This window comes from Rhopalosiphum padi, chromosome 4, assembly GCF_020882245.1.
Source record: "Rhopalosiphum padi isolate XX-2018 chromosome 4, ASM2088224v1, whole genome shotgun sequence".
Lineage (NCBI taxonomy): Eukaryota > Metazoa > Arthropoda > Insecta > Hemiptera > Aphididae > Rhopalosiphum > Rhopalosiphum padi.
This window is the reverse complement of record NC_083600.1, coordinates 19,055,689-19,082,109: the sequence shown is the minus strand read 5'-3', so window position 1 is coordinate 19,082,109 and position 26,421 is coordinate 19,055,689. Positions and strand designations below refer to the sequence as shown.

The following is a 26,421-nucleotide window of genomic DNA, read 5'->3' as shown; positions in this document are numbered from 1 at the left end:
AACTTATTTTATAATAATAAAAAGACAAATAATTTAACAAATTTCATTTGTTCACTTTGTAAACTTAACCTAACCAATATGTATTTAATGTAGTATTACCATAACTGTTTTCTTATATGCATTATTATATTGTTCCGAACAATTATAAATAATCCTAAATTATTTAATTTGGCCTGTTAAAAATTAAAATACATTTACAATAAAAAACTTTTAAGAAATAATATTCGTACAACATAATATATTTACAGATAAATTGCATTAGAATAATAATTATGTATTACTAATCCCATGAAGCAACTGGGAAAATAGTTTTTAATTCTGCTGTATCTGTATCTTTTTTTGTCTTTAAAGTTTGCGCATAGCTTGGAGTACTTAAACTATTGTTTCTTAAATCCACATCAGTGATGTTTGATACAGCTGAAGAGTCAGCATCTACAAAAAAAATATAAACATACAACTTAGCGCAATATTATTATTATTATTATTATTTAATACGTAGAAAGATATCAAAAAAGAAATAGTTTTTATATTTAAATATAAAGCAACAATAAAATATATAACTTAAACGCATAATCATTTTCTAAGACTTTTAGTATAATTTGCAATTTTTATTAATACTTATTTCATTTGGTATTTTAAATAGAAATTATATATATAAAAAAAAAAAATGTATCAGCATTTTAAACACACTATATAGTATAAATTTTTTTAAAGTTGAAAAATAACCTCCATCTGAATTAATAAATAAAAGTAACTTTTACATAATCAGATTTTTAATGGTTTCTGTACAATTTATGTGGCAACTTTAACTAATTGATGAAAATAAAGAATTCCAAAATTAGTTTTAAGTTTATAATTTAAATTATAAATTAAACAATCAAAAATTAAATTAATAAAAATATAGTAACCGTTAATCAGATTTCTCAAATTTACAAAAAAAGTTCTATTCAATGTTATTTGTGTTAAATTTTAAATCAAATAAAATATATTTTTGAAATCTTTATCAACTATTATGTTGAATTGTTGAAGACAATAATATAGAAAATAAATTATATAAGTTAAATTTAATAAACTGGTTATAAGTTAATAAGTTATAACTAATAGATTTTACCTAATTCAGTAGATTCATCTCCTTCTAATATTGGACTTATAGTTCCTCCTTTTGAAACTCTTTGTCTAAGTATTAAAGAAAAAATTAATAACAAAAATGTATATTAACTATTAAACTAAACAAATGACAATTAATTACCCTCTTGAAATTCGTGGTACTTTTTCTGGTGTATGGCCATCATGATCATCAGATGAATCCTCAGCAATTGACGAATCAACGTTATCTTTAGGAGGTGATGACGAACAATTGCTAATTTTTCTTTTTGTTGTAGTTGATGCATTAGTAGTATATGTATCTTTGTAGTAAACAGACCAAGGTAACAACATAATGTTTTTGTGAAGGGCTTGTAATTTTGGCAAAATTTTATTCATTGCTTTTGCTTGAGTCCCATCTCTCAACGCCACCCAAGCAGATGTATCATTAATATATTTGATAAATACATTAGCTATAAAAAATTAGTAAAATATTATCATGTAATATATAAGTATTATTTTGTGTTTTTTAAAAAATTGTGTTGCTTACTAAATGGACTAAATATGTTTGTGATATCAATAGTTTTCCATTCTGCTGGGAATGTAATATGATAAACATGACTTCTTTGAAGTTGAGCTAGAAAATAAAATAATTAATGAATTTTTATGCAACTCTTTGAGTCACATATATTATTTCTATCCTCAGTTTTGACTGTCTAATAGTAAATAGTTGAAAATAATTATAATTTTATTTTTTAAATGTACTTGTTGTTTGTAAAATAAGATAGGGTCCTACTCCACAAGTAACTATTACAACCCTGATAAAATATAATTTACTGTATCTTAGTAATTTAAGATAGTTATTCTATAATTAAAAAAAAAAAATTTCAATTTAAAATCATACTTGTTAGATAATGGTTTATTTTTTTTTTGTGAAAGTCGAGGTGTTCATCAAATAACCATTTTTAGTAGAAGCATTTAAGATGCTACTGTGATGTTAGTAATGCTAACACAGTACCCGCCCAAAATAAAAATAAAGTAACAACATTTAAAAGTAATTAAAACTTACGTTCAGGACCATTTAAGTTTAAACATGGATCTTCATTATACCGAATCATGTAGAGTCTAAAATTTAATAATACAATGACGAACATGATAAAATAAAAAAATTAATATTAAATTATATAAAATTAAAAATATTTACTAACTTATTTTCAAACTGCTTAAGATAATCAGAATCAGTAGAAATGTGTTCTTTGATACCTTTCACTTTACCTGAAATCAAATATAATAATTAAAAACAATGAGTTGATTAAGTAGTTATTTATAGTTTCTAATTAGCACTATGAATTATCTTGGTAAAAGAGATGGCTAGGATCAGAAGAAAAATTGTTCTATTCAGTTTCAATATTAAAGTTATGATCTTTCTTACAAACTTAAAATATATCAAATATGAGTTTAGCAAAACCAATTTTGTATTTTATAAAATTAATTAATCTGTCATTAAACTTAAAGGTAAGAAAATAATTATCAGCGTGATGCGGTCTGCTCGGTGACAGGTGTCTGTCCAGTCAATGTGGTGATGAGTGTATGAGAATATGCTTGGCGGCGTGATCACTGCACAATAGGTGACAATAATAATAATAAAATAGAATATACCCAATTTGGTACATATAGTTGTACTTGAATTTTGGTATTTTAAGATATACCTATTAATTAATGATTTTTAAACAAGTTATGAACATTTTAAAATCACAATATTTCTCATTTTTATAAATTTATAATCAATAAAATATTCAATATTGTGAAAACATTGAAAACCCTACACAAAATAAAAATAATGTTTTTATTCATGTTTATTTATTCTATTATTAAAGCTAAAAATATAAAATTGTTTCTGTTGAATGCAAACTTACTAAGTTATATATGTAAGACAGAGACTGTATAATTTAAAATAAGAGCACAATATCTTTTGTTTATATTATACACTACTGTTAAATATTATAAATGTTGTAACTCACCATATAAGTTGCAGAGATTGACAAAAACAGTACTGGTCAAATATGCATCAAAACCAGCATCATGCAACTTAGATACATCATCAGAGTAACCAACTTCAGGTACCTCTGGTTCTATAACACAAACAAGTTTTATTAAAAAATCACTTCAAATAAAGAGATATAAATGAATTACCCATATCTGTATAATTTGGACATTGCTCTTCTAGTGACTTTTTTAAATCATTCAATACTGTTGATCCGAAGAATGGTTTAAGTGGTTCCGTACCACTTATATACTTTGTATCCAAAAAGCTTAGCACAAATTAATCATACACAATGTTTTTAATTTGAAATTATTATATTATTGGATAAGATATGACATACCGATATGATATTGTTTTAACTATAGCTTGAAATTCAGTATAGCTAAATGGCAATGGTAAACAAAACTGGTGAATCATATGGCAAACATCTAATGTCATATTGTGTCCAACAACTGGTTTATTCTTGAAACAAAAATATGTCTAATTAGTTAATTAAAATATTTACTATTTATTGTATACAAAATTTACAGAAGCTATGATTTTCTTTAAGACTGCTGAAAAACCAACAGCTTTTTCTAATTCAATCTGTTCCCGTTCCATTCTTTCTTGTGCCATTAACAGTCTTGTTCTTCCCTTGAAAGCTACCATCACGTTACCAATATCTTCCACTGTTCTAGACTGTAAACTTACTTTGGTATCTGAATACCTTTTATAAACTTCCTAAAAAAAATGATTAAAATTAAAAAATGTATTAAGTACAGTTAAAAATAACTGGTTTAATATTAAATTTTGGTTTGATACCAAAGTAAAAACACCATAGGCGCTAGAGCTCTATTTCTGGATAGGCGAAATTGATATCAGCAACCTGTGGGGGCTTTACCCCTACACCACTAGTATTGATAACATATAAAACTGGGTGGGCTTATCCCCCCAAGCCCCCCTCCCTATGAAATGTTAGTAAATTGAATAATAAATACATAAAGTAAAAAGGTTAAAAAGATATATCAGTAAGTAGTATGATAACTACTAACTACATATTATGAGCTAGTGAACATTTTGTTTATCAGTACATTTTCTAAGTATTAAATATATTTTTTTATCTTACTAATTAATAATCCTTTTTTTAATGAATAAATATTTTATATATAATTACCTAACTAAACTCTCAGAGCTGATCATACATGCAAAATGAACTGTCAAATACAATCTAACACCCTACATATAATATAGCTGTTATATTACGTCAGCCAATTATATAATTTATAACATTTTCTGTCTATGTGTGGGGATGTGTGAGACACTACCAAATTTTATCAGCCAAACAGTTTAATCTTATTGCACTGTCTATTGTCACTAAGTATGGCTAATTGCATAATTTTTATCTCAAATTAACTATTGAGTAGGTATTTAAATATAATTGTAAATCCTAAATAAGTAATTATCTTAAATTAACAAATTACCCACTAACTAACCTGATAGATAAGTTTACGAACAAAAGAATTGGTTTTCTCTGCTATAATGACTTCAGAACTTGTTTCGCTTTCTAAAAGTTCCTTTACTTTTTCACTGTTAAAAAATATATTATTAAATTAATATGAGTAATATAATAATGTTTAAAAATTATATCCATAATTTAAATTGGTTTGTAAACTTGACTTGCTATTTTTTTTTCACAATTTTAAGATAGTAAAAGGCATTTTTTAATTTTTTTTAAATATTTTTTTGTTACATAATTTAATTATATTTCAATATTTTTAATTACATAGAAGTCTGTATCCTATTTATTATTTAACTATAAAATATTAAGAAAATATTTACCAAGCAGTTTCTATTTCTGCTTTATGATTATCTGGTATAGGTATGTAGTCAGAGACTTTTGATGGTGTCTGAGCCTGTGAACAATTTTGCTTATATCGATTAAGCAGTTCATTTTGTAATACTTGTTCATCAGGCACAGTAAGGAAAGGAATGCCTAAAATAATAAAAAAAAACTATTAATTTATCATACAAAATCATATAAAACTATTGTAAATTACCATGTTTAAACAGTTTATTAAAGTCAAAATTGTGGTTGCTTAGAAATTCCATGCTGGAAGACTGACAGAGAAATCGGCAATCTGGAGCATATCGACTCATGGGCTTTGGAAAGGTATAGAAATTATATGCCCTGTATGTAAACCTAATGTAACAAATAAGAAGTTATATTAAATTTCGATCAATTATTTTTAACCTTCTGGCAATATTGTACTTTTTCTTTTCGGCATTATATTTGACAGCACACAAACCAAATTGAACCATCAAAAAGTCCATACAATTACTTCTGAGTTTTTGGTAATACTGAGCTGCCGTATCGAATATGCTGACCATAGTACCATTGTGAAGACCGGTGAATTCTCCGTCGATCGCAATGAAATCACATTCGGCAATGGCCTGTTCGATTTCCGGCAACAACTGATAGAAATCTAAACAAATACACGATTAACACAATTGAACGGGTCTACGGCCATAAGCTATACTCACTCTCGTTGACCACATCCATTTTCGGCGCACAATTTGAACGTGTGAGACGTGAAATCAATTGAGGTGCTTGTACCAAGACCAAATCAGTGGATCATTTATGACGAAAAAAAAAAAAATTTAAAAACGACGCCGGTAAAAAAAAACTGTTCACCGGATTACAATAAATAAAAATAGTGTTGTACAACGCCTCGGAAAAATTATCGACGATAATTAAATATCGATTAAAACGTCCTAAAAATATTTTGACCTCGTAAATTCGTAGACTAAATACCTAAAACGTGAAATAACGAAATAAATGTCAAATAATAATTTGTACAACATTAGTCTCGATTTTGAAAGTGCAGTACACAGTGTTAGTACCGCACTAATTGCTGTGTTTGGTACTTTGATAGGTACTAATCCGTGATTAGTAATCACAATAAATGTTTGCCGTTGCATGTTGGGCAACTTTCATCAACGCTTAATTGCACGTTATCTGTAAAATATTTGTATAATGCGTGAACGGTCACATAGATCCCTCGACAGCTAGATCCCGGTGACTAACTGACGCAAGAGGATCCAATTGACGCATGAGGATCTAATTGTCGGGGTATTACAATAATCATAAGGATCTTAGTGATCTTACAAATTAATTAATTTTGTAATTAGTATTGTTAACTTTTAATTATCAATGTATTTAAATGCTTTTACGTTATTATATCGTAGTAACACTATAGTATAACAGTTGTTATCTAGCATAATCCATATAATTTTTGTTTAATAAAAAATTAAAAAATATTTTCTATTATAACCTAATGTTTTAATAATACACGCATAAATTATTTCATAAATAAAGCGTTCTTAATGTTAGGTTTCGTTTATACATCTAATAAAAAATTAAAATGTAGTAACTGAAGTTACTGAACATTTCACTTCTCAGTTACAATAGCCATAACTCATGTCTGGTCACCATCTTATAATTTTTTTTATATTAATCAGAATAGTACCTATATAACTTAGTACACAACTATATAACTATAGCTACTATTATATTATTATTATTGCTTAAAAGTCTTAACTCAATTCATATTCTCACTCCCATTTTCAAAGGTTAGTCGTAGGTCCATTGGCGCCGATCTATATTTCATGTTATGGGAAAAAAATGCTGGTGTTAGACCCACATACTAAAAAAACATTTAGTTAGTTACGTTCGAATGGTACTATATTTATTTCTAACTATATACATACAAGATACTGCATAATAAACTATTTTTGATTATCACCCACCCATAAATATTTCTGGGGAATTTTCCCCAGTTCATACCCGTGTTCGGCACTACTGTTAGTACATATACCACATTTGAATATTAACAAAACTGTATATTTTAACGAAAAATAACGATTATATTATAAGTATAATTATCTATTTTGTTTTAAGTTATTACAAACATATTATTTAAAGACACCAATTCGCGTATTATTATTTAACACTATAATAGTGAATAGTATTCAAAATATTATGTAGATTAGTTTTAAGCTGTTAATGCCATAAACTTATTAACACCTGCAGTGGCGGCTCATCAGGGGTCTTTGAGACGGCGGACCCACCATAAAAAAAAGTAGTAAAGCAATAAAAAAGTTTGAAGAAAATTGTAGTACCTATAATTTAATATTTTTGTCTATTTGGAAAATAATTATGACGGTTTTTGATATTAATATTGATTATTGATAATATTATAATATTTTTACATTAATAATGAGAAGACGGGTGTCATTCAATAACAATACAGTCGAAAAATATCGATAACAACAACTAATTACTAATTTATGCGATGCCAATGACAGAAACTTTGAATGAGTCTAGTCTCAATGTCCTGAACAACATTTATACAATCTACCCCGCCCTCCGCCATGTCATGCATATAAAATTTGTATAAGTACACAATTGAGTCTCTCGAACGGCAGACTCCCGAATAAATTTAAATGTTTGGCTAATAATAATATTACAACATAATAATACAGTATATAATCTATGGATATGGATCTATCATATTAATCTATAATCTATGGTAATCATCAATCTTCGCTATTCACCGGAGTCCGGAGACGATTGACGGTTGTAATAATTTTAACGGAGAAAAAAATAGACGTACAAATCGTTAAACCGTACTTTAATATATATAATATTTTACACGCATATGTCGTTCTGTTCAGCTTATTTTTATGAAATATCTCAATATCTTCAATTCGAAACGTGGTAAAGACGGACGAGGAAAGGTGTTCCTGGGTCGGCGATGTGGTTACTGAACGTGTGGACATTAAATATCAAATATGACACAACTAAGTTTCACAAAAAAAATCGATGTTTACGTGAGTTTAATTTTCTATACTTTTGGAGCTTTAATTTACTTTTTTAGACATAAAATAAATACATACTTATTGCACCGGACAATCTGCTACACGCCGGGTGACGTATACGTATGCATATTTTATTAACGCGCGATGCATAAAATACGTGAGACCAAAAATACATAATCGTCATATTAGTATATTACCAGACCCCAGACCCATTTTATATAATAATTTATATTTATATTAATTGTAAAAATAGCTTTTTTCATTTTTAACCGGCCGAGTACCCGACTAATATAAGTTATTTTTATCCCTAGCAAAAATAAAAAGTTTTCTGAAAAGACGCATTAATATTTTTTTATAATTGTCTGAATTTTGGATTTTGATGACATTATTAAATTTCATTTCATATTTCTGTGATAACTATTTCTGCTCAACCGATATTGTTTTTTTGTAGTAATTTAAAAACGAATAACTGTAGTTATTTGAAAATTTTCCCAAATGTTAATGTTTGCATTTCTTATACATATTATAATTTTCAAAATATTTTGACTATATACACTTTAGCCTATAGGATAAAATAACAATAGCATAATACCATAAATAGATGGATTTATTAAATATACATATATATATATATATATATATTAATATCGCAAATTATATGAGCATATTAACATTAGAACCTATTGATTAATTTAAAATCAGTAAAAAATAGAATGACTAGGTATATATTATTCCTAAACAGGTCGGTACCGAAACGGGAATGATATAGTCACATGTATATATAACGAGTCGAATGTGAATAACTGCTTATACTTAGAAATTGATTTTATTGATTTTGTAAGTCCTTCTTTATTATACGTAGATCATAATCTATTAACTATTTAGTATGTAGTATCAGTTTAATAATTAAACATTTAAATATTTTTAAAATTATTAATCATTTAGTTCAGCCAACCCGTAAACTGCTGTATAGCCACTTAAAGTAGGTGACTACTATACTACATGTAGACTAGGTTAAGTATGTCACTATAACGAATTTGTACAATTTGAATTCAATTTTCAATGTATAATGTATTAATGATTAATGCATTGTGTATAATGTAAAATTATGCTGGTCGAAAATGTTCTTATTTGTTGGTGAGGAATTTTACCAAACAACTATTGAAATAATAAAATTATAATTTAAAAAAAAATTCAGGATATACAATTATTATGGTTTTACGTATGAAATTAATTATACCAAAACTTTCGTATGCAAGACAGCTGAAATATAAAAATAAATCCTATAATATCACAAAGAGTTCTATAAAAAAAACATATGATCTATCATATTATTATAATATTTACCATCCATGGCAAACGACAATCGTCGTCATTTGTAGGAGACTATTAACCATTCTAATAATTTTATCGAACAGTCGTCAAACAACAGCCTTCAGTACATGACGAGTACTCTCATTTTCATAAAATATTTCAATAATTCCATTCCGAAGCGTAAAGAAGACGAATGAAGAAATAAACTATAGCTGTTTCTTCGGTGACGGTGCACGTTTGAACTTTAATATGGCACAGCTTGATTTCGCCGAAAAGCGTCGAAGGATACTTACGTAGGTTAATTTTCCTATTATTTTGGGGTAGTAATAAATTTAATTTTAATACTTTAAATAAATATTTATTGACTTGTACAAGCTGTCACCCCGATTACTTAGACCTATATTTTATTTCCGATAATAGCCGGCAACCGGCGGGGTATTGTATACGACCCGTTTTAATTGTTTTAAATTCTTAAACGATGAAATCTTTTTTTTGATATTTTATTATTTTAAAGTTCTAACTTCTAGATAATATTTTTTTTCATAGTAAATAATTTAAGAATATAAAATTTTTATTTTTGTCTTGTCCGCAAACTGTTTTTAATTTGTGATGAGAGTTCTAAAAGGTTAAAGTTAAAAAATAGCCAAGAATAAAATTGATTCGTCAATTATACCTTGGATCCTGGACGTAGCAATGAATGTATATTGATTTTAAAATTACTTAGTTTTTTTTTTCTATTTGTTATGAATTCTTGTAGCAAATATGATATATTTAGTACTTTGGGTGGTTAATAGTAAAATAAAATAAAAATTTCAGATCTTGTCATAATATCGGAAATACTGGAATCATTACGCTATATACTTGTATAATTTCGACGAAATTAATTAATTTACTAAGTTTTAATTCAAAAATGCTAATCATAGAATGTTGAAAATTTTACCAACTGTCTACATTATGATTTCCTATACATTGTATAATTATAAAAACATTTTAACAATTTTAAATAATTATATATATTTTTTTTAAGCCGATAAAAATTATTGATAGCAAATATGATTTAAAATTTAATACAGTGTTCCTCATCAGTCACTAAATTACTGCAATAAAAAACGTATAGTCACGATATTATATTTTTATAAACGTTTAAAATCAAAATTTTGACAAATTTTGTCTAAATCTATACAATTTTCAAATTATTTTTTCATCAGATATTTATATAATAATGTCTTTTTATATACAAATTTAATATAGTAATTCTCATTAGTTTTTTTTTAATATAACAAATATAAAAGGTTTACTGGAAAGTCACATTATTTTTTACGACTGAAGTTCAATATTTTATAACTTATTGAGTATTAATTTTTCATCCCAAAAAAAAACTATTTCTTGTAAAGCGATTTTTATATTGTGTTATAGACTATAATACTATACATAGTTTAAAAACAAATAATCTGATACACCGATAACTTAAAGTCTTAACTAATTTTTTATGAGAGTATTTCTTATTTATGTTATTATTTTAAAAATATTTTCAAACTATATATATGTAAACAATGTTCTTTATTTTTTTATATATTACAAATTTTTAAAATTTTTAAAATGTTCAAATTATTTTTTCATTAGTATTCATATAAATATTTTCTTTTTATATCTACAATTTTAAAATGTTTTATAGGAATTCCCATTAGTTTTTTTAATGCAAAAACAAAAATAAAATGCTCACTGGAAACTTATATTATGACTGTTTGAAATTCAATATTATATAATTTATATATAAATTAATAAAATACGCGTCTACATCGATTACATCATCTGGGTAGCGGATTTTTCATAAAAATGAATATATTTTATTTTAAGTTTAAAAAGTAAATTGATTACCTAAAGCATTGACTAGTGACTAGGTACTATTTGTTACAAGAAACCACAATAAACGAAATGTATGAATTTTTTTCTATTATGATAGGTGTCTTCAGACACAATATATACAGACAGAGGTAATTGCATCAAATGTAATAGATAAGTAAGATTAAGTTAAAACACTGCGCGTGATTAGAATCAAAATAATACAGAAATAATAACTTAGAAACATAACGATATTAATCATAATTCTTTTTTTTAAATACTTAAAAATATAATTATTTTTATTTAGTTCACTATTTTCATAGATTAAATTAAATAATTTGTAATCATCTTCATTAAAATAAAATATTAATACTTTGCAATATTTATAAAGATTTGGTCTAGTTTATATGTTTCAATTTTACGTATGTCAAACAGCTAAAATAGAAAAATAGATCGTATAATATCACAGAGTTCTATAAAAAAAAACCATAGATTTATCATATTATAATATTCGTCATCTGTGGCAAACGACAATCGTTGTCATTTGTAGGAGACGATTAACAATTCTAATAATTTTATTGGACAGTCGTCAAACAACAGCCTTTAGTACATGACAAGTACTCTCATTTTCATTTCATGCTGTTTATTTTCATAAAATGTATTTTTATTCTCATTTAGAATCACGATGAAGATCGGTATGAAGAAAATTTGCAGTTTTTTCGGCGTCGGTGCGCCACTACGTATAGACTGAAGATTGACACAACTCGGTTTCCCGGGAACAGTCTACGATTACGTAAGTTTTTTTTCTTATTCTTTTTTAGGATTAAATTTACATTTTAAACTTAAAATAAAATATATTTATTTATATGAACAATCGGCTACCCGAACGATGTAATCGACGTAAGCACATATTTTATTCTACTATTCACGCTGGGTGACGTATACGTATGCATATTTTATTACCGAACGCGCGATGCATAAAATACGTGAGATCAAAAATACATAATCGTCATAGTATATTACCAGACCCATTTTATATAATAATTTATATTAATTGTATATAAGACTGATATAAGTTTTTTTTATCCCTAACAAAAAAAAAAAAGTTTTCCGAAAAGACGCATTAATATTTTTTTATAATTGTTTGAATTTTGAATTTTTAAGACATTGGATATTCATTTCATATTTCTGTGATAACTATATCTGCTCAACCGATTTTTGTTTTTTTGTAGTAATTTAAAAACGAATAACTGTAGTTATTTGAAAATTTCACCAAATGTTAATGTTTGCATTTCTTATACGTATTATAATTTTCAAAATATTTTGACTATACACTTTAGCCTATAGGATAAAATAACAATAGCATAATACCATAAATAGATGCATTTATTATATATATATATATATATATATTAATATCGCAAATTATCTGAGCATATTAGTTAGAACTTATCGATTAATTTTAAAAACAGTAAAAATAGTATGAGTATGTATTATTCCTAAACAGGAGGGTACCGAAACGGAAATGATATGTGACTATATGTCATATGTGTATAACGAGTTGAATGTGAATAATTGCTTGTATTTAGAAATTAATTTTATTAATTTTGTAAGTCCTTATTTATTATATGTAATAGATTATAATCTATTAACTATTTAGTATGTAATATCAGTTTAATGATTAAACATTTAAATATTTTTAAAATTATTAATCATTTAGTTCTGCCAAACCGTTTAAAACCGCGCGTTAATAATCGTTATAAAATTATAATTTAAAAAAAATTCAGGATAATATACAATTATTATGATTTTACGTATGAAATTAATTAGATACCAAAAGTTTCGTATGCAAGACAGCTGAAATATAATAATGAATCCTATAAAATCACAAAGAGTTCTATAAAAAAAACATTATTATAATATTTTTCATAATCCGTGGCAAACGACAATCGTTGTAATTTGTAGGAGACTATTAACCATTCTAATAATTTTATCGAACAGTCGTCAAACAACAGCCTTCAGTACATGACGAGTACTCTCATTTTCATAAAATATTTCAATAATTCCATTCCGAAGCGTAAAGAAGACGATTGAAGAAATAAACTATAGCTGTTTCTTCGGTGACGGTGCACGTTTGAACTTTAATATGGCACAGATTGATTTCGCCGAAAAGCGTCGAAGGATACTTACGTAGGTTAATTTTCCTATTATTTTGGGGTAGTAATAAATTTAATATTTATACATAATATAAAATATAAATGTTTATTGACTTCTACAAGCTGTTACCCCGATGACAGACCTATATTTTATTTTCGATCGTCCAGTCCAATGAAGTGATCAGCAACCGGCGAGTTATTGTATATACGACCCGTTTTAAATTCTAAAACACTGAAATTTTTTTTTTATTTATATTTTATTATTTTAAAGTTCTAGACAATATTTTTTTCCATAGTAAATAATTTAAGAATATAAATTTTTCATTTTATCTGGTCTGCAAACTGTTTTTAATTTGTGAATGTAGCCTGAGAGTTCAAAAAGGTTACCGATCATGCATTAATGATGAAATTTCCAAGAATAAAATAAAATCGTTATAAGTACACCTTAGAATTTAGATCCGGGATATTTAGCGAAAAATGTATAATGATTTTACAATTATGTAGTTTATTTTCTGTCTGCCATGAATTCTTGTAGCAAATATGATCTATTTGGTACATTGGTTGGTAAATAGTAAAATAAAATAAAAAAAATTCAGATCTCGCCATAATATCAGAAAAACAAAAAAGCTGGAAATATTACCATATATATATATGGTTTTATTTTTTGGTGAACAATTTTACCAAAAAACTATTGAAATAATAAAATTATAATTAAAAAAAAAAAATTCAGGATATACAATTATTATGGTTTTACGTATGAAATTAATTAAATACCAAAAGTTTCGTATACAAGACAGCTGAGATATAAAAATAAATACTATAATATCACATAGAGTTCTATAAAAAAAAAACATATGATCTATCACATTATTATACAATATTTACATCCGTGGCAATCGACAATCGTCGTCATTCGTAGAAGACTGTTAATAATTCTAATAGTTTATTGAACAGTCTTAAAACAACAGCCTTTAGTGTATGACAAGTGCTCTCATTTTTATAGAGTATTTCAATAATTTCATTCTGAAGCGCAAAGAAGACGAATGAAGAAATAAGAGCTAGCTGTTTCTTCGGCGGTGACGATGCACGTTTGAACTATAAATGTGGTACAGCTCGATTTTGCCGAACAGCGTCGAAGAATACTTACGTAAGTTAATTTTCCCATAATTATGGAATATTAAATTTATCTTTTATACTTAAAATAAATATTTATTGACGTGTACAAGCTGCTATACTTGGATGACAGACTTATATTTTATTTCCAATCGTCCAATTCAATGGCCGGCAACCAGTGAGCTATTGTCTACGGCCCGCTTTAAATTCTAAAACGACGAATTTTTTTTTTTATTTAAAGTTCTAAACAATATTTTTTTTGCATAGTAAATAATTTAAGTATATTAAATTTTTATTCTTTTCTTGCCCGCAAACAGTTTTTAGTTTGTGAATGTGGCCCGAGAGTCCAAAAAGGTTGACCACAGGTCCAATGTATAAAATAGCTAAGAATAAAATTAAGTCGTCAAGTATACCTTAGATCCTGGACATAGCAATGAATGTATATTTATTTGACAATTATGTAGTTTCTTTTCTGTCATAAATTATTGTAGCAAATATGATCTATTTAGTACTTTGGGTGGTTAATAGTAAAATAAAATAAAAAATTTCGAATCTTGTCATAAGATCGAAAACACATAAAAACAAATGTATTATTACGCTATATACTTGTATAATATCGACAAAATTAATTTATTAATTTAATTTTAATTAAAAAATGCTAATTATAGAATTTTGAAAAATTTACCAATTATCTACATTATGATTTCTCTATAGGTAAATTGTATAATTTTAAAAGCATTTTCATTATTTAAAACAATTAAATTTTTTTTTTTTTTATTAAGCCGAAAAAAATTATAGATATGCAAATATGATATAAAATTTAATACAGGCTTCTTCATCAATCGTTCACTAATTTACTGTAATAAAAAATGTATAGTCACGGTATATTTTATAAACGTTTAAAATTAAAATTTTAATTGTATTCGGCTAAATCTATAAAATGTTCAAATTATTTTTTTCGTTAGATATTCATACCTATAAATATTTTCTTTTTATATCTACAATTTAAAAATATTATATTGGAATTCTCATTAGTTTTTTTTTACCAAAAACAAAAATAATATGTTTACTGGAAAGTCACATTATTTTTTATGACTATTCGAAGTTCAGTATTATACCTATAACTTATTAAATGTTTATTATACACCCACCCTAAAAATAAATATTTTTTCTCAAATAATTTTTATATTTTGTTATAGTTCAAAAACGAATAATCTAATCTTAGATACTTAAAACTTTAATTAAATTCTTATGAGAGTATTTCTTACAAATAGTATTTTTTCAAAATATTTTGAAATTATGTATATTTACGATATTTTGTTATTATTTAAAACATTATTTGTAGGGACATAAAAGTTTTTTGTACATGTTATACTATACGTACACAATGATATTTTTGACATACGTAGATTAATCTTAAGATATTATTTATTCAAATTATTTTACGAAAGGGTTGTACCTATTAACTCAAAAGTATATAACAAGAATATAATACGGTATAAATTATATTTATTATTTATACAATATTAATTATTATAATAATAATTATTGCAATGTTTTCGGAAAAAATGTAGGTAGCTAGTCAAACTTTACACAAAAAAAAAAAAAAATACTTAGCAATATCAATCAACATATAATATTATAAGTCATAAATTGTCTCATAATACATCAAAATTACACTTATTAGTTATTAATGAAGGTTGACTGACTTAAAATTCAAATTTCACCCACTAATTACAGTAATAAACTTAATCACTAATGTATAAAGCAACACTGTAATAATTACTTCTTTATCTTTAATTCAAGGTAATTTTTGATTATTTTGTAAAATGGTACTGAAAATTGAATTCCTCAAAGCATTGACTAGGTACTATTTGTTACATGAAACCATAATAAAGGAAATGTATGAATTTGTTTCTATTATGATAGCCGATAGGTGTCTTCAGATATATATATGTAAGTTTACATGTAAGAATATGCAGTGGCGGTTTTGGTTGTATTTTTTTGGTGAGGCAACTTATGTATCACTCCCCCCCTTCATAATAAAAATTAAACTTCATAATAATGGAATTTAAAAATATAAAAATAATTATAACTATAATAAAATATAATAATATACTTAAATTACTTTAATGTTAAATCAAAGCACGAAAACACGCGTAAACAAATTTAAACGAATAAGCACGACTGCACGAGCGATGATTCGAACGAGAGAGATATAAACATTATAAACTAACAATGAAATCGGTTTCATCAGGCGCTGTGACAATAATAACGGTTTATGATTATCCAATATCAATATTATGTTGTTGTTGAACGAGCCGTAGACATGGCTGCGGGCTGACCATAGTACCACATATATTTTTAGTATCAGAGGCGATGAAAAAGTCGCCTCACTATGATCATTTGCGCAATTCAGCTTATTTAACAGTCGCGTGCATTTGCGTAGTCCGTACATTCGCATGTGTGTGTAATTAATGTACACAAGTTACAATTCTGACGTCATAGGGAATATTTCCGCCGGCTGAATATGAGCGTTTGTTAACGGAATTATTATTTCGTGCATTTCTTATCGGTTTATCGCTATTTTTGGTAATAAACACGGAATAATATTATACTATAATAAAATAAATGATTATTTATATTATTAAACTTCGTAAAGAAGAATTTATTTCAAATAAAATCATAAAAATGTTAAAAATTATTAGCGAAATGTTTGCTATCGGTGAGCCAAGAAATATACACTTTTAGAGTATTATTTGCTACAAAATTTTAGGTAACTCACTTGCCTCACCACCAAAGCCGCCACTGAGAATATGTAAGATTAAGTTAAAGCACTGCGTGATTAAAACCAAAAAAATGGAGAAATAATAACTCAGAAACAACTATAATTATTTTTGTTTAGTTCACTATTTTTATAGATTAAATAAAACAATTTATAATCATCTTCATTAGAATAAAATATTAATACTTTGCAATATCTATAAAGATTTGGTCTTGGTCTATAGTTTATATGTTTCAATTCTACGTTAATATGTCAAACACCTAAGATAGAAAAATAGATCGTATAATATCACAAGGAGTTCTTATAAAAAAACACCATAGACTTATCATATTATAATTTTCGTCATCTGTGGCATACGACAATCGACGACATTCGTCGAAGACGATTAACAATTCTATAATAGTCTTAATGAACAGTCGTTAAACAACAGTTTTCAGTACATGACAAGTACTCTCCTTTTTATTTCGTGCTGTTTATTTTCATAAAATATCTTTATACTCCCTTTTAGAATCATGATGAAGATCGTATGAACAAAATTTGAAGTTTCTTCGGCGGCGGTGCACCACTCCGTAAACACTGTAGATTGGTACAACTCGGTTTCCCGGGAAGAGTCGACGCTTAAGTAAGTTTTTTTTTATTATTCTTTTTTGGGATTAATTAATAAAAAAAAATTAATTAATTATTTTTTAAACTTAAAATAAAATATATTAATTTATATGAACAATCCGCGCTAGTCGGATGATGTAGTTGATGTAGACGCATATTTTATTCTCCAGGGTCCAATGAAAAAATAGTACACAATACCTACTTATTTTACTCATTAGTTATAGTAGACAAAAAATGTGAAAAATAACAACCGTGTATTATTTGTATTATTCACATTATATTATATTAGAATAGTAGTAGAATAGTAAACCTTAGATCCTGGACGTGGACGTAGCGAAAAATGTATAATGATTTTACAATTATGTAGTTTACTTTTGTTTGTCATAAATTCTTGTAGCAAATATGGATCAATTTGGTACTTTGGGTGGTAAATAGTAATAAAATAAAACAAAAAATTTCAGATCTTGCCATAATATCGGAAAAACAAAAAAACTGAAATAATTACGCTATATCCTTATATAATGTCAACCCGGAGGACGATTGGCAGTATCATTAGGAAACTGATGAAAAACAAAAAAAAGTGTCGCAGGGCTGTGTTTGTTTAATACTATAATTTTTTGAACAGTAGTACAGTATATTATGAATATTTACTTAAATTATATTTAATTTTTATGGTTTTTTTCAGATAATATACTGTACTACGGTTTTAGGTGTTCTTTTTATTTTAATAATGCATTGAAAAATTACCAATTTTTTCAATTTTTTTTTCTTATCACAAAGCAAGTTCATCTTTGTGTATGTTTAAATTAATATTTTTTATAGTTATTGTGCTGTTTAACTTTCTTATAAAAGAGAGTGAGGAATTAAAAAGGTGGCCACCGAACAGAAAGTTAAACTGCAATATACTATAATCTTTTTAGTTCTTGTTTACATTTTTAACTGATAAATTATGAATATAAAATTTCAAATTAATTTAAATTCAAAAATAATAGAACACCAACATAGATTTCTTAAACATTGAAATTTTACTATAAGTTTAAATTACATTTAATCTGCACATTATTTGAAGTTTTATAGGAACCGAACATTTGGCTGGATCGTGGACTACTCACCGACGAAGAATTTGTCATTGAGCTGAAGGAAAATGTGTCGGCACTCGGCTTCGTTTCAACACCGAGGACGTCTGGCAGCAGCAAAAAGAAATTCAACTGACAATAATCAACTGCCCAAAGGATTTGTTAGTAATATATTATAATTTTTAGAATCGTAGTAGGTATGGTATACTTTACATAAATATATAATATTTATTAGTGAAGAAGAATTTGTCATTGAGCTGATGGAAAATGTGTCGGCACTCGGCAGTATTTCAACACCGAGGACGTCTGGCAGCAGCAAAAAGAAATTCAACTGACAATAATCAACTGCCCAAAGGATTTGTTAGTAATATATTATAATTTTTAGAATCGTAGTAGGTATGGTATACTTTACATAAATATATAATATTTATTAGTGAAGAAGAATTTGTCATTGAGCTGATGGAAAATGTGTCGGCACTCGGCAGTTTTTCAACACGGAGGACGTCTAGCAGCAGCAAAAAGAAATTCAACTGACGATAATCTACTGTCGAAAGTATTTGTTTGTATTATATTATATTTTTTTAGAATCGTAGTAGGTATAGTATACTTTATATAAATATATAATATTTATTAGTGAAGAAGAAGTTGTCACAAAGCTGATGGGAAAAGTGTCAACACTCGGCTTCGTTTCAACTCGGAGGAAGATTGGCAGCAATTTAGTATAAGTTTTCCCCTTACGCATTAGCGCTCATCTCTCATCCACTCATCCAACACATTGACTATCGCCGGCCGGCAACACACACATATTATACACATTACCCGTTTTATATTATATAAAATTATTAATATCTACATATAGTTTAAGTTATTGTATATTTTTTTTTATTATTTGAATGCATTTATATGATCAGTTGCGTATTTAGAAATTGTATGATAAGGGCAACACATATTTTGCTGCCTCCCTCCCATTAAAAAAAAAATTAAAATGCCTCGCATTGGTCAAACTGTTAATACCATAGAATACCATGTTATATACTTATATAAACATTATAGTATTTTACACCTCTATGGCACACATTTGTTGTGAAAAATATTAATGATTGACGTCACTGCGCCAGTACTCATAAAGTACGAAATAAAAATTTGCTGCCCCTCTAAATCTTTAAAAATACGCCTCTGCATATAATGCGTTCACGCTTACGATGTGGATTAGGCCTACTGGGGACACCACAATAAAAAAACGCGCCTTGTGTAATACCTCATAAAGTTATTAAACAATACGGACAATGTTATTGCACGTCGTTTAATAATAAAGGTGGTGTGGAAAATTACCTAACACTGTTATTCTTATAGTTACCTTGCATACATTTTTTTTTATTAAATACCAATTAAATAATTATTTATATCAAGAAACGAGAAATATTAACGTTTTATTAAGTATTTCAATAAAATAATATTTAATATTTAAAAAATATTCTTTGACTTGTTAAAAAAGACTACAAGTATAGTTATTATATTAGTTCTTATTTTACAAATACACTAACAAAAGCGGGTCAAGTTTAATATTGCCAGAAATATTGTTAGTAGGTATCTATTACTTTACTTAAAACATTGAATTTACACATATTTTTATTTACTAATTATTGTGTATTTTACTAGGTAGCTGAATTACTTTATTTTTAATGCTTATTTGATTATCCGCACCCATTCGATCCTAATTAATGCGAATAATCGATGTTCTACTGTATATAATTTTGGAAAATATGGGGGCTATGCTAATTTAAAAAGTATGTTAATTAGGTAGGTAGTATAAATTCATCAATATTTTATACTTTGCAAAAACTGTTTTATTGTAATTACTAGATTAAATATTACTTGCATAATTACATCTATTTTTAAGTTTTTTAAAACCATTTTTCAGGATTATTATGTGGATCGTGGATGTAGTTTTATAAATATTTTCAAAAAAATAATTTGCTTAATTATTCGCAATAAAAGGTTGTTTCTCATTTGAAAAAATAAGGCTATACCGTTACATGACATAGCTTAAACAATGTATACAACTTCTGTGTACTTGAATTTAAAAATATGGCCTTTAGGTAAAGTTAACTCTGAAATTTAAAAGTCCAACATAAATTTAACATTAAAGGAATAAGTGGCCATGCAATTCTTGTAAATAAGTATAGTCACCCTGTTAGGTTAATGGTTAGGTTTTAATGTACTTACCTATTATAATAAATAGGTATTTGAGCAAGTTCTTTTAAAAATTATATATAAGCTCTACATTAACATAATCGATAATTCATATATCGTGTTTATTAGAATATAATAAAACGTTACTACTTATTTAAAACATCGAATCTAATATCATAATTAATGGAATTAGAGATTTTACTAACGCCATGTAACTTACTTATACTTCATACTATTTCATAATATTTTTTTTTAAATTTAAATTGTTATTTAAGTATTTTTTTTAGACAAGCTTTTTAAATTACCGCCGATTTCTGGGTACCTAAATGACATGGGAGATTATAGTTAATATGGAATCTAAATTGTCTTTGAAGTTCTAAATGTCCAAAGGGATCCAGTTGACGTACGTGGATCTACTTGTCGCGGGATCTAGGTGGTACGTAACCGTATAATAATATTATTTTGTATACGTTTTCTGGTTTAGCCGTTAAGTTACTGCACATGGTCGGTCAACGGTTGTGAATAATTGTGATAGTGATTAGCGCCGATTTTGTATTTTTGTTTTTGTCGTCAAACGTTGTCGCTTAGCAACCGCGATCTCGGAGAACCGAGTTCACGATTCAAAAAAACTAAAGCAACATTAAAAACCAGAAACGCTCGTTATGACGATATCCGGCGCTCTAAACGCTTACTTTTGAACATCGTTCTATGTTTCCAAGTGGGCTTTGTGGACTAAGGACTTGTGTAGACACCGTCTCTATATATTTTTTTTATAGCAGTGGCGATGGAACAACAAATTGACGCCGTGGACGCAAAGTTGCACGAAGGTACCCACGACTTGCCTCTATTAAAAATCATTACCTGCTTGTACAATAAATTTCGGTGCTATACGAATCTAGGGAGGAAAGACCACGAAAAAAAAACTAATTTATCCATAAAAATTAATTACATTAAGTTATATTAAGTAATAAGTATGTATATTTTAAATTTTAGAGCTATTGATTCATACATTATTTTATTTTTATAATTTTCATGCCATAATCTATTAACAAAATAAATGTAGCTATTAATATTATTACTATTTGTTGATTATTATTATTTTGTTTTATTCTCAGTTGTTAAACAATCTCTAAAAGATGGACCCAATTGGAACAACTTTGTATCAACTGTAGAAACCGAAATAAAGAAAATCTTGGTAAACAAACGTGTGATTAATATAGCAAAAAATAAACCTGTACAATCTGAAACAACTGAATTGATTAATAAGCTCATATTTGAATACATGGATTGGATGGGATATCAACTCACAAACACAATGTTTAAGAAAGGTATACGTTTAAAATAAAATAAAAATTATTAATTCGGATAGTAATATTTAATTAATATTTATTTTACTATTTTAAGAATTGGGAACAGAGTTAAAGGCAAATGGTTATCGTAAGCAGATGACTTCATTATTAGGTCTTGAAGACACTGATGAAACATTAAAACTGTAAGTATTAAAACTTATATACCCCCCCCCCCCCCTCAAAAAAAAACAAGCTCTATGCTATGCTTAAAGGGGAGTTGCAAACATGTATCTTGTATATTTATAACTATAAGTGTAAATTTGAATTATTTACTAAATAAATTATTATTATTATTATTATCTATACGATAGGCCATTGGGCATTATTTCAAATTATATTAATAATATAATAATATATTATAATATGTTCACTAATTTTAATTTTATTGGTTTCAGGCCTCTTTTAACAGTGTTGATTACAATGTTTAAGAATAAAGATGGAGACAATCAAGAACCCTTAGACAATTGAGGAAAAACCTATTTATCGTTATAAATTATACCTCGTATTATACAAAACTTATTAGGAACATCTGTAAATAATTATAATAATCCTTATTTCATTTTTGTACAATACAGCTTAATTTAATGAATAATATTTAACAACCACTGAGTTGTAACTAATATATATTTATATATTATATGAAAAAAAAATTAAATGTCTTAATTATTAATAAATAACAATTCCAACCTGCAACCCGGGTCGCCATAGCGATTTAAGTGTGATCAATAGTACTTCCCTGAGCTGGTATAGGACTACAGATCGTGTTAAATCATCCCTCCTGCGAAAACCGTGAATATATAATATCGTAACGTCGCCCACCCTTAACCTATATTGATAAATGTTGTTTGATGATAAAGTATAATATCGTCACTCGTTGATACAATGCCGGGTAAAGCGTGTCAAAGTTTTGAAGAGAAACCCGAAAACTATCGCGGCAACGAGATAGTGACGGTCAAGTTCCTCACGGACGCTAACGAAACGCTGACGCAAGCGTTTGACCTGAACACGGACATCGGTGCGCTCAGGTCGCACCTGCATCGGACGCTGAACGTGGACCAGAACCTGATCATTGTCGAGCGCGAAGAAGTGGGGGGAGAAGTGTCGAGTAGACCTCGCGACGAGCAGACGCTCGAGGAACTCGGGGCGACGTCGTTGGGCATTTTCGAACTGCGCTTGAGAGGTGACGGCGTACGGCTTCCCAAGCCACCCGCGTACTACTTGCCAGCGGTGGACGTCATCACAGTGGACGTGAACCGCAGGCAACTGGTGGTGGAAATCGAACGGTGTGGCCCGGCTGACGGCCATCACAAACGGTGGCTGGGCGGGTACCGGGACAAGCGGACCGGCAAGACGTACCACCACGCGGCCGCGCAGACCGATCCCTGCAGGCCTGTGGTCAGCGACGCGAACGTCGTTCACCGGACGGACGGCCGGACGCAGACTTGCATGGACAGGGCGGTGGGCCGGCCGACGAGCCGAACGACGTGGACGCAGACCAATCACGACGAGTTTTGCAGCGGCGGTTCCGTGTACATGATGGACGGAAAGCAGGTGAAGCCCGGACGTTACCACAGTTATGAATCATGGTTACGGGAAGATCACGTCCTGAATAGCGTGCTCAAGATACAGCGGGCGTTCAGGAGGACTTTGGCGGCGCGCAAGAGACGGCGTCTGGCGGCTGCAGCCGAAGCGGAGATGGACGACGAACAGCGACGGCTGCTGCTGCGGCAGAGGCAGTCGCGCAGCACGACGTCGGGACCGGACAGCGGTGCGGTGGTAACATCGGCTCTGGAATCTAAGCAGCAGCACTTCTATTCGCTGTACACGATGATCGGAAAGTGGTGGAAGAAGGAGCGACAGCGGATCAAGGAGATCGAGGCGGAGAAGTCTAGGAAGGCGGCGCAGATGAACCTGCTCAAGAAAGAGATCAAATTCCTGTTGGAGATGGAGAAACAGCGGTCGGATCTCAAGTACGAGCTGACCAAGCACGACGACGTGACGTTCCTGAACAAGACGTCCAAGCCGAAGATGTTCAAGAACAGAGCGGGCAAGCTACTTACCGTGGACACGGTGGGCAACCAGAAGGCCCGTGCACTAAAGGAGATCTACGCGAAAATCGTGATCCCGCACGAGGGTGTGAACCGGACCGAAGCATTGGACGAGCTGCACGCCGCGGTGTCTGGGTCATGTTACAAGTACAAGGAGCACTTACTGGCCGCCGTGGCCGTGGAAAAGGGCCTGGCTGCAATGGGCGCGGACGCGGCCAGCCTGCGGTCGGCGCGGTCCCGGGTCGAGCAGATGTTTCGTCACTACATCCGGCAGCCGGACGTAAACCCGGAAGCGGACTCGTACTACCGGCCCACCGAGAAGCGGCTGCTCAACGTGTACACGTGCATCCGGTGCAAACGCAACTTGGCGGCCACCGACTTTTCGCTGGAGAGCCGCGTGAACCGGACCAACGTGTGCGCCAGTTGCGAGTGGACCGAACAGGTGGGACACAAGCGCATCGATATGGCGCCGTACCGACGGATGCTGAAAGCGCTCCGGCACGACGAGATGCAGATGGCCGCGTACGGATCCGAGTGTTTCCTGATGCAGCCCACCGAGGTGTACCGGCTGGTGTCCGTCGTGTGGCGTGAGAAGTCGGCGGTCGGCGAGTCGGGTCAGCTCAACGGGCTTCGACTGGTCCGGTGGCGCCGTCACGAGCCCTGGTCTCCGTGGAACTGCGTACTGCTTACCAAGGCAGAAGCGGAGTCCCACTGCCGGCTGGACGGCGACCCGGCCGACTGTTACGACGATCAGTTCGTCCGGTCCGTCACCAACAAACACCTGATGGCCCGACTTCAGTTCAGCAACCTGGTGCAGGCAGTCGACCACCGGACCGCCGCCAACAGGACGAAACCATTGTCGAAACATTGGAAAACCGTCGCTGATCGTTTTAACATCAATACGCGGAAATAGACGCGTAGGTAAGTATCGGCCATTACCCGCACTGTGCTGCTGGACGAGTCTGTGCCGTTGAGGTTGAATCGTATAAGTATATTTGGAACTTTTAGAATTTTACCGCGGAAAACTTCGTGATGTAGGTTTAGGGACCAGACGTCTAGACATTTTATCCAAGTACACAGTTGTACGATTAGGAGGTACTCTGGTACTCAACTGGCAGCTGATGATCATTATTACTTATTAAGTAGGTATACATAAGTATTATATTTATATAGGTAGTAGGTACATAAAATATAAATAGGCTTTGATCAAAATTGAATTTGCATAAAACTATTTTTGTTTGATTAGTTGATGAGAAATGATATTTCTAGGCTAATTGCGTAAGAATGAGAGATGGGTTTGTAGGGATCAGGATTACCTATCAAGAACTTGAAGGTTTGTGCGTGTTTCAGTATTTGAGTGCAACGGCATGGAATATTTTGTGATAGCAGTGGACACACATCGGACAGCATTAGGCTAATGTTTGAATGGATTGTGAAGAAGTTGTTACTCGTTAGTCGTTACTAATGCAAATAATGCAACTCGTGTTATAACCATATAATTGGAGCATGTTTTAAATATTATACATAAATATTAGATATTTTAGCCACACTACAATTATAAAGGTACCACAATATGACATAACCATTTACCGGTGAAATAATTTGTTTAAAATAATAATAATAGGTAATTGGTACTTGTATTTTGAAATTAAAAAAACATCTTAATCTTATATAGGTACCTACATAATTATATAAGTAATATAAAAAAAATTATCAAATATAATAAATTAGGAGGCTTCCGCATTTAAAAAATATTATTAGGCATTATAGTTTTTGTTGTAAGCTATTAGTTAATATGGTCTACAATATTTTGATATGCATTGTCACTGTTTTCGACTAGATACGAGTCCTTGTCATACATTATATTATTACCTATTTTAATTTACTAAATACACCCTATTATAATTCCTCATACTTGATATATTTAAACTTATATTCTCGTAGTGGATTAAAAG

At 29.6% G+C, this 26,421-nt stretch overlaps 3 protein-coding genes and 1 long non-coding RNA gene across 4 annotated transcripts; 3 read left to right on the top strand and 1 right to left on the bottom strand.

Annotated features, from left to right (window-relative positions):
* Positions 1 to 218: 218 nt before the first annotated feature.
* Positions 219 to 6,042, bottom strand: LOC132930095 (poly(A)-specific ribonuclease PARN-like). The gene is made up of 15 exons (XM_060995765.1): positions 5,648 to 6,042; positions 5,376 to 5,589; positions 5,164 to 5,306; positions 4,946 to 5,099; positions 4,600 to 4,693; positions 3,656 to 3,847; positions 3,468 to 3,589; positions 3,277 to 3,395; positions 3,105 to 3,215; positions 2,292 to 2,358; positions 2,153 to 2,208; positions 1,634 to 1,720; positions 1,250 to 1,556; positions 1,112 to 1,176; positions 219 to 432 (listed from the first exon to the last, which is right to left on the bottom strand). The coding sequence occupies exons 1-15, from the start codon at positions 5,664 to 5,666 to the stop codon at positions 281 to 283; spliced, it is 1,902 nt and encodes a 633-aa protein (XP_060851748.1). The 5' UTR covers positions 5,667 to 6,042; the 3' UTR covers positions 219 to 280.
* A 5,821-nt stretch (positions 6,043 to 11,863) lies between these two features.
* Positions 11,864 to 18,365, top strand: LOC132928578 (uncharacterized). Its single transcript, XR_009662047.1, has 4 exons — positions 11,864 to 11,933; positions 14,300 to 14,443; positions 17,703 to 17,816; positions 18,262 to 18,365. It is a non-coding gene; the product is annotated as an uncharacterized LOC132928578 (long non-coding RNA).
* Positions 18,366 to 21,614: 3,249 nt separating this feature from the next.
* LOC132928814 (uncharacterized) lies at positions 21,615 to 22,912 on the top strand. Its single transcript, XM_060993711.1, has 4 exons — positions 21,615 to 21,896; positions 22,185 to 22,397; positions 22,474 to 22,561; positions 22,814 to 22,912. Exons 1-4 carry the CDS (start codon positions 21,854 to 21,856, stop codon positions 22,884 to 22,886), a joined length of 417 nt encoding a protein of 138 aa, XP_060849694.1. The 5' UTR covers positions 21,615 to 21,853; the 3' UTR covers positions 22,887 to 22,912.
* Positions 22,913 to 23,048: 136 nt separating this feature from the next.
* LOC132928813 (IQ and ubiquitin-like domain-containing protein) lies at positions 23,049 to 26,116 on the top strand. Its single transcript, XM_060993710.1, has one exon. The coding sequence runs from the start codon at positions 23,301 to 23,303 to the stop codon at positions 25,377 to 25,379; it is 2,079 nt and encodes a 692-aa protein (XP_060849693.1). The 5' UTR covers positions 23,049 to 23,300; the 3' UTR covers positions 25,380 to 26,116.
* The last annotated feature ends 305 nt before the right edge of the window (positions 26,117 to 26,421 follow it).

Bases quoted from the DNA above. Each gene is read 5' to 3' on its own strand.
- LOC132928813 (XM_060993710.1), top strand. From the start codon at position 23,301: ATGCCGGGTAAAGCGTGTCAAAGTTTTGAAGAGAAACCCGAAAACTAT.
- LOC132930095 (XM_060995765.1), bottom strand. The intron at 5,307-5,375 runs GTACAATATTGC...TTGTTACATTAG, and splicing joins TATAATGCCGAAAAGAAAAA to GTTTACATACAGGGCATATA. The intron at 3,848-4,599 runs GTTAGTTAGTGG...CATTTTTTTTAG, and splicing joins TTCGTAAACTTATCTATCAG to GAAGTTTATAAAAGGTATTC.
- LOC132928814 (XM_060993711.1), top strand. From the start codon at position 21,854: ATGGAACAACAAATTGACGCCGTGGACGCAAAGTTGCACGAAG. The intron at 22,398-22,473 runs GTATACGTTTAA...TACTATTTTAAG, and splicing joins AAACACAATGTTTAAGAAAG to AATTGGGAACAGAGTTAAAG. The intron at 22,562-22,813 runs GTAAGTATTAAA...TATTGGTTTCAG, and splicing joins ACTGATGAAACATTAAAACT to GCCTCTTTTAACAGTGTTGA.